At 41.3% G+C, this 12,798-nt stretch overlaps 1 protein-coding gene across 2 annotated transcripts in view; it reads left to right on the top strand.

Annotated features, from left to right (window-relative positions):
• Window positions 1–12,798, top strand: part of Sardh (Sarcosine dehydrogenase) — a 187,903-nt gene that overhangs the window by 21,222 nt on the left and 153,883 nt on the right. For both annotated transcript variants that reach the window (XM_075687072.1, XM_075687073.1), the window contains exons 5-7: window positions 2,000–2,179; window positions 2,255–2,378; window positions 7,538–7,743. In XM_075687072.1, the coding sequence (XP_075543187.1) occupies window positions 2,000–2,179; window positions 2,255–2,378; window positions 7,538–7,743 (510 nt within the window). The remainder of the gene's footprint in view (window positions 1–1,999; window positions 2,180–2,254; window positions 2,379–7,537; window positions 7,744–12,798) is intronic.

The following is a 12,798-nucleotide window of genomic DNA, read 5'->3' as shown; positions in this document are numbered from 1 at the left end:
TTTTCTTACGTAATCTCTAACTCCACTGTTGAACAAGTCTAATCCTATAAGTACTTTGGCGTCACCTTATCCTACTATCTTTTCTGGCACGCACATGTCACCAAGGTCATATCATCAGCGAACAGATCTCTTGGTTTTTTGAAGTGTCATTTGTGTCACACCCCACAGGCCATAAAACTTCTCGCGCATAGATCTCTAACCAGATCTAAACTAGAATGTGCGCCACCCATCTGGAGTCCACACCAGGTGTACTTAATCAACGAATTAGAATCCTTGCAAAATTGTGCCACTAGGTTCATTCAGTCTTCATACTCATATGACATAAGTATATCATCCCTCAAATCCAAAACTGGTCTTCCAAATCTTTCTGTGCGTTGCCACATTGCTAGCCTCTATTTGCTTCACAAGTTTTTTTCACAGCTTCCTCAATCGATGCGCATATCCTACCGCACTAGCCATCCGTTTCAAATTGCCCGCTCACGTGTTCGCACTAGCACCTTCGCTGCCTCATTTTTTCTTCCTACAGCAGTGGACTGGAATGGCCTTCCTCGAGACGTTGCAGCCATTATGTGTCCATCAAGTTTTGTAGAGTCACAGCACACTGTTCCGCATAAAGACTTGTTTGTAACCTTTATTTGTTAGCCCACCCCTTATGTAATACCCTCTAAACGGGGGTCTTTAAGGTAATGAAGTGATGTGATGTGATATGGTGCAGTAAGGAGAAAGTTAATAGTGTCTTATTTAACTGCATTCATAATATCAAGAGTTGTCTTGAAGGTAAACACCAGTTTTAGCTGTTCATAAGCTGCCTAAGGCATGGAAGGATTTTAGTAATGCTACATGTGCATTTCACTTAATCAACTACTATCGGGAATAACACAGTGCTGCTTGGTAAGACGCCTTAATAGCTGTGTCTAGAATTATTGAATCAAAACAAGGAATTAACACATACAAACATAATGAATGCAGTACTGCACTTATTCTTCTGCCATTTCTGTGATGCTACTAAGTAGAGTTATCAGATCTCATTGCGAAACAGCACAGATGACAGTACAAGAAAGAAAGAAAGATGGAACACCTGTCTTGTCCTGTTCTGTGTCGCATTCTTGCCTTGTCATATGCGCTGTTCATCAGGGTATTCACAAGCCAACTAGCCTAATTTCGAGCTCGTGCAGCTTATTGGGTATCATCATCAGTACTTCAGAATTTCACATCATTATACTCATTTGCTTTGTGATGAACAAAGAAAGCAGCAGCAATGATGTTCGGCAAGCAGCAGTTCAATAGGAGTCTGTGCAACTGGGTATAGAGCCAAGGAGAGAGGAACTTGTGTAGGTAGGAGTGGCCAGTGCGCAACGCATACTCCCCCTTGATAAAAATGGAAAGAGTGCATGGGGTGAGATTGGGAGACATCTGGTGGCCTTTCTGACTCCCTCCTGTCACTGATGTTTGGAGTCATTGCAGGAAGGAGTGCAGCCGACTAGCATCATATTTGCTTGCATCGGTAAGCGTCCCAAGACAAAAGGCCACATGTCTTGCCTCTACCTGTCCAATAATTAAGACTGAATTTCTTTTTTTTTTTCTTCTGAAGTTTTACAGCAACACAATATTTAGTGTTTGGTACCTTGTCTATTTTTTCTGCTTGTTCCAAAAGCCCAATCTGGCCTGCTTAGGGGCTGGTGACAAGGCTGGCAGTACCTGTAATGTAAAATAAATACATATGTAAAGGACTGCATGTGGGCCGCTGGTTGGCAGTATGCTTTGCAGACAAATGTGCAGCAGGTTTGTGTTATCCTGTATGGAGAGAGCAACATGCGTGGTTGGTCCTAAAAGAGGCACGAGAGCTTGGGGAGTAAACACAAAGCACAAGAAACTCAGTGCAATTTCAATGAACCCCAAGTTGGCTTCAAAATAGTGTGGTAAAGCTTTGCAAGCTTGGAGTGAAGTATGAACGTACTTTATCACTCTTCCCTCCCTCCTTCTTTTTTTTTTTCAACAGATAGGCAAGGCCTTTGGTATAGAATCATATGTCCTTAGTCCAGAAGACACGAAGAAGTTGTACCCATTAATGAATGTCGATGACCTGTATGGAACTTTGTACAGCCCTGGCGATGGTACTGTTGATCCTGCTGGGTTCTGCACAGCCCTTACAAGGGCAGCCACTGCTACCGGAGCAAAGGTTAGTGTTCAAGCTGTATTTGCCAATACTTTGTTCAAGTCTTCATCTTCACCATACTCTGCTTGCTTCCCACAGGTGATTGAGAAGTGCCCTGTGGTGGGAGTGGAAACAACTGTGGACGACTTTGGTACAAGGCGGGTGTCCGGAATCCAGACAGCAGCTGGAACAATCAAAACTAAAGCACTTGTCAACTGCACTGGTGGGAATTTTTTTTTAAATGTCGTACAAGTTCAAACCTGTATGTTTCAGTATGGGCTGCCTAGGAAGGATGGCTGGACAGTTTAGATGAGGGTAAACTCAGAATGACTTAACAGCAGGCGGTTGTTGGTTACTTTTTTATGTATTTTTCTACACTTTCCTTCGTCCTTTTGTTTTATCTGTCGGTCTTCTACTTTCTTCAGTAGCTTCCAACTTCACAATGACAAGCATTAAGCTTGTGTAGGTACCCTCTTCTGATGGGGAACATGTGTTTAGATTGACGATGTGTAGGAATTTCGTTCATGCACACACTCCCTGATTGAGGTCTTATAGGTGGCGTGTAAAATGTGGCGGCCATGATGTGTTTCTGTCTCCGCAGTCACTTCTGGCACACTCAGTCCACAAAACCATAGCCTTTGAAATAGTTTCTGTTACTTGGAGGCAACTGTCACTTAGGCATGGATTTGGGTGCCATCTATTAAAAGTCAGCACAATCATTTGGACTTTGCCAAGCAAATTTGTTGTTGTTTTTTTTCTCCTGTACTCATTGACATTTCTTAATTCTCAAGTGCATCACGTCCACGATAGATGCAGCAGTTCAATACATGTTATATCATGCCTTGTAGCAAAGTCAGTAGAAAAGGAAGTAGAAAAAGAAAAGGAAGGAAGGAAAAGGAAAAGGAAGGCAGAAAAATTACAAAGCGTAAAGATCGAACTTGGGGAATCCTTAAGTTGTTTGAATAAATAAGCAGTGAACATTCTTTCTTTCTTGTAAAAGACCAGGTATCTTTTGTTTTGAATTTCTTCATAATTTTAACGCAGTGATGATGGCGAAAAAACAAAAAACAAAAAATGAACAACATATTTATTTTTTGGCCCAAAATCTGCGGACGAGGTTTTTGAAACAATGTACCATACTGCCCAGAATGTACTACCATATTTCTTGTAGCAATCTGGTCTTTCTGGGAACTACCTCAGAAACTTCTGAATGATATGCTTAAAACTCCTTACCAGGAATGTTATTGTTCAAACAGGCAGCACTAACGCAAGGAGAGAAAAAAAAAAGAAGCATTTGACTAGGCAAGTCACTGTGGACTAGGTTCTTAAGTGAGCTTCATGTGATAAGGTGTATTTGACGTAATATCTTGTAAATAGGTTGTTCAGGCACTAGGAACCTCAGGGAAGACTCTGGTTCACTTTTCATCAAATGTTTACGTGAAGTTATGCACCAGTTTTAGAGGTCTAATCAGCTGCTTAAGGCATGGTGGGATTCAATGTGCACTCAACATCAGTGCAACATATGGGGTATTTCACATAACTTGAACCAAGCTTAAAATGAAAGTGATACAACTTAGGTGATTGAAACCAATGACATATTGTGTGTAATACTAGTCCTGAGTTACTCAAGTATTCTTTTAAAACTTGATTACCATATCTATTTGAATATAGGATGACCTTTAATTTTTGAATATGTTACCAAAAGTGTGCTGTTGACCTATTCATGACCAAAGTCATAGACAAAGCTAGCAAAAGTACCAAACAGAGTTCCTCCATTGCACCCCACATAGGGCCAGTCTGGAGATTATCCAGACAGGCTTTCAGAAATGCTGCACATCCGGCACTCTTCATGGCAACGAGGACGACATTGTTTGGGGGACTGAGGGTGCCTGCAAAGAATCTGATGAGAACAACTTTTCTGACAGTTCCAACAACAGTGCAGCTTTAGTGATATTTAGTAAATGAGCTTACGGCAAATGAAGGTGGGCCGTGTTAAAAATGTATCATATTTTTTTAAAGGTGCAGGTCAGCCTATATTCAAATGATATTTCTTTATTCCTTGGCAACTTCAATACATAGGGGTCGACCTAAATTCGTGTTTGACCTATTTTCGGTTAAATGCGGTAGTTAGGTAATCAGAAAACTACAATTGTGCAAAATTTTTAAACATTTGTTTTAGCTAGGGCATAGGTTTGTTGGAAAAGCTTTAGCATCTGCTCAGAAACACCAAATGAAGTTTTTTTCATTGCAGTATTTTTAAGTAGTTCTTTTTTACCGAGCACTGAAGAAAGACCTCAAAATACGGAGAAAATTATTGCACACTTGCACGACTTGTTTGCAGTTCTGTCAATTGTTTTTCCAAGGAACCAAGGCCACATGTTCATTGTGAATAGAACCAATAAATCCCTGTGTCGGTGCAGCGACACCAGCGCCTGTTGTGATAGAAAATCCTTTATGGTCCAAAATGATCAACGATAGGCCGGTGCTAAAAGCAGATCAAAACAGACCCGTAGCTTCTTTTACAATGCGCATGTGAGCTTTATTCTTTGAAAACATGGTTGAGAGCACTACAAACGAGACGTGCAAGCATGCAGTTATGTCTTTTTTTTCTTTTTCCACATTTCACTGGCTTTCTTTAGACCTTGAAAAAAGACCCACATAAAATATAACAACATATAAACTACTTAGCAACAAAATTTTAAATATCCTTCAATCAAGCTTATGCCCTAAAATAATATTTAAAATTTTGCATTAACTATTAGTCAGCTAATCACGCTTCAGAAATACTCTGAGTAAATCTGGACGACTACATACTATAGTATAGTGTTTGTCTCAATCGCGTTAGATGTACCAATTCTTTTTAAAGCTTGGTTCAAGTTATGTGGAACACCTGGTACAAGCATTTGAGCCTGTGCGGAAGCATGAGGTATCAATAAAGCTGTGACTGGGGCTACTTGGTATGGCACTGTTCTGCTTGCTGAGCTATACTATTATATGAAGGACAAAAAAGAGACAGACGCACATGTGCGCAATAGTGAAGTTATTTGCAGCTGCTGCTGCTGCCATTGAAAAAAGAAACTCTCCAGCTTAAGAGGCTGACGGGTGCATTGCTGCCATTGATTTAGCCAAGTAAAATGCATGCTAGATATAATATTTGACTATGAAAGTTGTTACCTAGAGTGGAAGATTTTGTATTTATTTTTAAGACTTCTGTACATGGGAGCGGGGGGATGATATAAAATGAAAATTGAATTAGACAAAAACCGAAAGACTAGTGGTCAAGCCACATAGAAGATGCAGTAGATCACCATCACCTGCCAATGATTAACTCCCTGTGGTGCAGTAAAAAAAAAAGCTTAAATAGCACAGTTAACCATAAGTCATCTGCAAGCAGTATATATATCTGGTTTTTGAGCCTTTCAGGTAATTCACTGAAAGAGAGCTGATACAGTGGCAGTAGCATCAGAGGCAGTGAAATAAGTCAGCTTATTTAGTTTTGTTACAATTATGGCTCTCAGTTAGACAAGGACACTTCAGTATTGCAAATCGAATGTTGAGTAGTAACATTAGGCCAAGTTCACAGGATGGAGTAGTTGCACATTGAGGAAGCAACACTGGGCATATTTTGTTGAACCATTAAAATTGTTTCTCATTCTTATTAATGGCATTAGCACTACAATCAACAACATTGTTTGCTGATGACTATATCATCTGTGCTCACTGACCTGTAGAGGCAAAGCCGAAGGGTGGGTCTAAAAATTAATCTGCAGAAAACTAAAGTAATGTTTAACAGTCTCGGAAGAGAACAGCAGTTTACGATAGGTAGTGAGGCACTGGAAGTGGTAAAGGAATACATCTACTTAGGACAGATAGTGACTGCGGATCCAGATCGTGAGACTGAAATAATCAGAAGAATAAGAGTGGGCTGGGGTGTGTTTGGCAGGCATTCTCAGATCATGAACAGCAGGTTGCCATTATCCCTCAAGAGAAAAGTATATAACAGATGTGTCTTACCAGTACTAACGTACCGGGCAGAAACCTGGAGGCTTACGAAAAGGGTTCTACTCAAATTGAAGACGACGCAACGAGCAATGGATGGAAGAATGATGGGTGTAACGTTAAGGGATAAGAAAAGAGCAGATTGGGTGAGGGAACAAATGCGAGTTAATGACATCTTAGTTGAAATCAAGAAAAAGAAATGGGGGGGGGGGGCATGGGCAGGACATGTAATGAGGAGGGAAGATTACCGATGGTCATTAAGGGTTACAGACTGGATTCCAAGGGAAGGGAAGCATAGCAGGGGGCGGCAGAAAGCTAGGTGGGCGGAGGAGATTAAGAAGTTTGCAGGGACGACATGGCCACAATTAGTACATGACCGGGGTAGTTGGAGAAGTATGGGAGAGGCCTTTGCCCTGCAGTGGGCGTAACCAGGATGATGATGATGATGATGATGATGATGATGATGATGATGATGATGATATCTGTAGTGAAATGATCTACCATGATAACTAGCTGGTACTAAATAGGCTGAAAAGGCTAGCACATTAGCACACTAACTGGTAAAAGACAAAAATTCATGGCCACAGTCATTATTCACTTATGCACGCACATGCACATGGATCCACCTGTCTAATTTTATCTACAAGATTAATGGGGAATCCCTGGCTCCTTTCTATATCAAAGGATTTTTGAATGTGCCTTGTATGGGAGCGAAATTATGGCAATAAAATGTTGCTTTTGCCGCGTCATGCCATATAAACAAGGGTAAAAAAAATTATGCTCACGGAGTGGCTCATGTAGGAACAGTGAATGCAAGAAAGATGGCATAGGGCATGTTGTAGCATGATAACACAAGTGTAGAGAAAGAACATGATATAGATCAAATGGTGCTACAAAGTGAGAGAGATAATGTCTCCACCGCACTGAAGAACTTGAACCCTTGATGCTAGTGTCCTCCTTGCTTTCTGCCAAACAGCAAGCACTAAACATGATGTGCAGAGCCTGTGAATATAAAATACAAAGCAAAAGTTGCAATGGAAGCCCGCCTCCTGACAAGAACATTGGGTTGCTGGAAAGCACCAATGGCAGCAGTGGTGGTGAAGGCAATGGCCCTATCGCAACTGCTGTTGGAAAGTCCTTATGTTGCTGTCACTATGCAAGGAGGCATGAGGCCGTGAGGCAGACATGGAAAGTCTTGTGCTATGTATATCATCAGCACACACTCGCAGCAGTCACCTTCCAATTCGTGAGTAATGGTTATTGACTGCTCCAGAATATAAAGGAAGAGGAGCTCCTTCTCAAATGGGCTTTGCAAATGTAAAGTGCATAGATAATTATGAGAGGGACATGAGTGATGACACTTGCTCCGATGCTACCCTGCAGGAGCCTGGGCACCAACTGTTGGCGCCATGGTGGGCGTGCCGGTACCCCTGGTTGCCATGAAGCATGCCTATGTAGTCACGAACCGTATTGAGGGCATTCAGAACATGCCCAATGTTCGGGATCATGACCTTTCCCTTTACCTTCGCCTCCAGGGAGATGCCCTCTCAGTTGGAGGCTATGAGCCCAATCCCATCTTTATTGACCAGGTGAGCAACTCTAACTTGCTTGTGGTTGTAGGTAAGCTTATGATGAAACAGTGCTAGGAAAACACGGACAAGAGAAGAACACAAGGACAAGCACTGCTGGTATGAAAACAAGGCTGATGGTGATGAGCGCTGATGGTGATGAGTGCCGATGGTGATGAGTGCTGATGGTGGTGAGTGCTGGTGGTGGTGAGCACTGATGGTGATGGGTGCGGATGGCGAGCAGAAGGACGAGCGCTCTTCTCTCATCCATGTTTTCTAGTGCTGTTTCACCATGAAGGTATCGTGCCAACTAGCTTGCACCCAGGCCCTACTATTGTAGGTAAGGTTGGGACCTGTCTGGTTTTCCACCAGTAGAGCTGGCTTTTTGCATGGGTTGCCAACTGCCAGTCAACTGCTCTGACCAGCATGTACGTATAGTGTGCGCTATGAGAGGGAACATTGAATTTGTTCTTGAGCAAATATTACTTGTGATGGGTGAATTTGAACCTGACATGTTAATATACAACAAATATCTTTGCCGTCAAACATTTACTCTCATTAAACACTCTTATGAGGAGCATCAACAGGGGTCAAACGAGATGTCCCTGGAGCCAGCATTTTGATGAGGGGACTTGTCTTCGTCAGGGCCCTGATGAACACAACCGCCCTTGTCAAAACATTGGCTCCACCGACGCATCCCTTGTTTGACCACTGTTGATCATTTCAAGTCTTAGCCTTATGAGGGCCATGCGTGTTTAGACATTACAACCTCTTGGTTTCATTTGAAGGTTTCATTTTATATTGCTCAGGGGGGTACAAGAGCTGGATTAAGTGTTTTGTGCCTACACGGGAAGCAACCATGGAAGAGTTATAAGGCTACTGTTTTCATGCACGCACACACACATGTGCACACACACCTGAGTCTAACTCTGCAGCTCTGTCCTCCAGGCTGAGCTTGGAAGGGAACGTAAATCCAAAATCTATCACAGTTCAACCGCATTCTGGTTGTTTAGAATGTGTAACTGCAGAAGACAAAATCGCTGGCCTGTGCACCCTAATCATGCAAAATTGTCAAGTTACACTGTGACGAATAGCCGAAGATAGACAGTCACACTAACAAGAGCATGTTACTATTGAAACAGTTGCAAATGCCTAAGATTTTTGCAAAGTGAATGTACCAAGGATTGGGCATTAGAACACACAATAGCGCATACTGTTGGCTAATGCTCAATTGAAATGTTTCCACACCAATTGATCATCCTTTCCTGGATTTGTTAGTCAACTGGTATAAAACTTGGATCACAGTTATGTGTGTCAGTTCTTTCAAACAGTGACAAAAGCCAGATATTAGAACATATTTGCACAGACAATGCAGTCACAGCTCATTTAGATGTGTAGTTCAAGTTCACATAGGATAACATTTCCAAGAGGTGGCTATGAGAAATTCAGCAGTATGACAAAAATTCTGGAAGTGCAGGAGGGCTATGCTTAAGGTTCATGCTTCATCACTCTTAATTGGATAACACATCCTACATGGTGAAGAAATTTTCATGCTAAATTGTATTTGATGGTTTTCTGGTCCTGCCATTTGGTTTCTGCCATTTAATAAAGGAAGTATATAAATAGTATTGCATATACAAGTCATTTATAAATTTATTACAGCTTTGTTGTTTTGCCTTTGCTTAAACTAGAGCTGTGCGAATACTAAAAATTTCAAATACGAATAGCATTTGTTCTATTTGTATTCAATTCGAGAAATCACTATTCAAAATTGTTTAATATTCATTTTTATTTTAATATAAGGGATAATGAGACTCGTTGGAGTCTCATGGCAGAGACGTATTGATTCAAGTGATTAATGTTCTGAATGATTCTGCTGCACGAAAGCCACGGCTGTTGTGCGCAGACAGAAGTTTCTTAGCAAACGCATAAGACAGATAACTTTTGCTCGGCAATTTCTAGTCATTCTGTAAGAATGCCTCTCTTTTAAGCAGCCTATATGAGGATTCACAGTCTCAATTTAGGCAAAGCATTTTATGTCTCACCATGTTCGCATCCCTTCAAAACTATCTGTGGGTCTGTTGAATCACACTTCTCTCCATCAAACGAGCACAACACTATAAGTGCATAAGTGCATCTGGTGATGTACTGTTTCCTTGTTTCAATACGGTCAATCATCATGGTGCATAGAAAACAAAAAGCAGTTGCTTCTCATCTACAAGCCCCTCAGTCGACCGGGCATCCAGTTCTGAATGGTATTGCATGCACATGTAAAATAATGCAAAATAGATTCATTTTTTTCCAAGCAGACTCCACACAGAGTCCAAATTTCGCTTTGTTTAGAAACTAGAAAATATTGTATATTCAATTTGGTATTCAAATATTGCTTTTGTCAAATACGTACGTACTTGTATTAGATTCTCAAATACTTATAGTCAATTTGGTAAATTTGCAGCTCAAACCCCTCTCACAGTAACATCTATAGTGCCATCACGTGCTTGCTCAACCCCATCCTTGCAGAGTTTTCTGCAAAAATTACTCGGGCACTATAATCCGTTCCATACATAGCAGTCAATGCTGTGGAGGCTAGAGAGACTTATTGCAGTGGCTTCGTTCGCACTTGGATGTAGTTCAATGTTTTTTGGCTGCAATTGTACGCAACGCCATGCCGGGTCCACCTCAGCATTGTCGGAATATAGCATATGAATGTTTTCTTGCTTGTTGTTTGATTTTATGTGGTAATGTGGAAACTAACCCTGGCTTCACGCAGAAAGAACTCTATGAAGAAATGCTAAAGGGCCAAGCCAAGCTTCATGATGAGGTTCTTGAACTCAAGAAGCAGTTTGAATTACGGAGTTTTATGTGCCAAAACCACTTTCTTATAATGAGGCAGGCTGTAGTGGAGGACTCCGGAAATTTTGACCACCTGGGGTTCTTTAACGTGCACCTAAATCTAAGTACACAGGTGTTTTCGCATTTCACCCCCATTGAAATGCGGCCGCCGTGGCCGGGATTCGATACCGCGACCTTGTGCTCAACAGCCTAACACCATAGCCACTGAGCAACCACGGCGGGTTAAGAAGCAGTTTACTGAATTGAAAAATATGGTGCATGACTTCATCGCAGCGCAAAAGGATTCCCAAGAACAACGTGCTCCTGTTCACAACGACAAAGTAGAATATACGTTGCATTCACTAGAACGCATTGTGAACTTTCAGACCAAAAAACTTGTTGACCTCGAAGACCGCAGCAGACAGTCAAATTTGATTATTCACAGGGTTCCCGAATGCTCTGATGAAACTGATGCAACCCTGAAGGAAAAAGTGAAAGGATTATTTACAGAAACGCTTGGTGTGAAATGCGATTCCATCGGACGCATTCACCGACTAGGGAAACAGTCCAGTAAAAGGCCCATCATCATACGCATTCAAAATTTCAATGAAAAGAAAGTAATATTACAAAATGCTAGAAAGCTTAACGGATCAAAAGTGTCTATTCAAAATGACTATTCACAGTTGACGCTAAAGAAATGGAAGCTGCTGTGGGATAGCGCTAAGGATGAAAGGCAGCAACGAAGAAAAGTAATCTTAGTACATGACAGGCTTATAGTTGATAAAGAAACATTTTATTGGGATGAATCGCAAAATAGGCGAGTAAAGGCAGGAGAGCGTCATTCGACCAAGCTGCACACATGACCTGCCCTAGCGCCTTGTAACAAGCAATTAAGGCTACTAAATATTAATACCCGAAGCATTGTGAATAAAACTAAAGCTTTCGAAATACTTTTGCTCCAACATGATCCACACATCGCTATTGTTACTGAGACTTAGTTGCATGATCAACTGCCCGATGATGATGTCTTCCCCCCATCCTACACTGTCTTTCGTAAAGACAGGCGCACTAAGGGAGGAGGTGTAGAAGCCTTAGTTAAAAGCTGTATTGAAGCTGTTTTAATGGAAGATGTTGACAAAATAGAGTGCATATGTGTTAAGGTGACTTTCTGGGGTCACAGTCTAATTGTATTTGGCTGTACAGGCCACCAGATGTCACCCCAGAATACCTTAGCACACTGAAAAATTACTTGGCTAAATTTGAAAATAAGAAGGGCTTACTAATTGGTGACTTGAACTTACCTGGAGTAGACTGGGAGCGTCTTGATGCTGGCATTAAGACCTCAAAACATGTTAACATAGTTTTTGACATTATGCTCATGCATGACCTGTTACAAGTACAGTAAAACCTCATTAATTCGAAGTCATCAGGACCACAAAAAATCTTCGAATCAAGTGGGTTTTGGAATTAACCAAACACACAAAAATATGCAACCCAGGCAAAAATTTCGCTGCAGGAATGCGCTACCTTTATTTGGCGATCTTTGGATTACTTAAAGTAATCAGATATGCTGATTTGCCGCGTCCTATAGTTCGAGGCTCCAAGGGTCATGTTTTCTAGTTAGCCAACTACGTGCAGCATTTGAGAATTTCCACCATGGCACTCAACAAAAGTGCGGATAATGTTCAGCGATCCAAAAACAGGCTCCCACTGATGTTAAGCTGCTCTGCTATACTGCTCTTATGCGGCCAAGACTGGAATATGCGTGCATTATATGGGATCCTCATACTAAGCGCAACATTGATTGCCTTGAACATATTTAGAGAAAGGTTGTAAGGTTTACTTTTAATAAATTTTCAGCATTGGACTCACCTTCTGATTTAATACAAGTAAATGGCATTCCCCTATTACAGGCACGAAGGCAAAAATTTTTTAGATCAGAATTTCTTTCCAAATTCTTGGAAAACAAACTAGCGCTAGATGCATCAACATATTTGTCACCCTTTACTCGCAGGCCCACCCGACACCACAATGAAAACGCCCTAACCCCATATTTTGCTCACACAGACCTATTTAAGTTTTCTTATTTCACGAGAACCATTAGTGAATGGAACTGCCTTATCAAAGCAAGTGATCAAACTGTGAAGTAACCTTTCCAAACCTGTATTATTGTTGCTGTTTCTTTTGTATTTATTTTGTATTTGTATTGACCACCCTGCTTGGACCATGAGCCTGTAGTAGTGT

Source organism: Dermacentor variabilis, chromosome 1 (assembly GCF_050947875.1).
Source record: "Dermacentor variabilis isolate Ectoservices chromosome 1, ASM5094787v1, whole genome shotgun sequence".
Lineage (NCBI taxonomy): Eukaryota > Metazoa > Arthropoda > Arachnida > Ixodida > Ixodidae > Dermacentor > Dermacentor variabilis.
The sequence above is the reverse complement of the archived record's forward strand: the minus strand, read 5'-3'. Positions and strand labels throughout refer to the sequence as shown.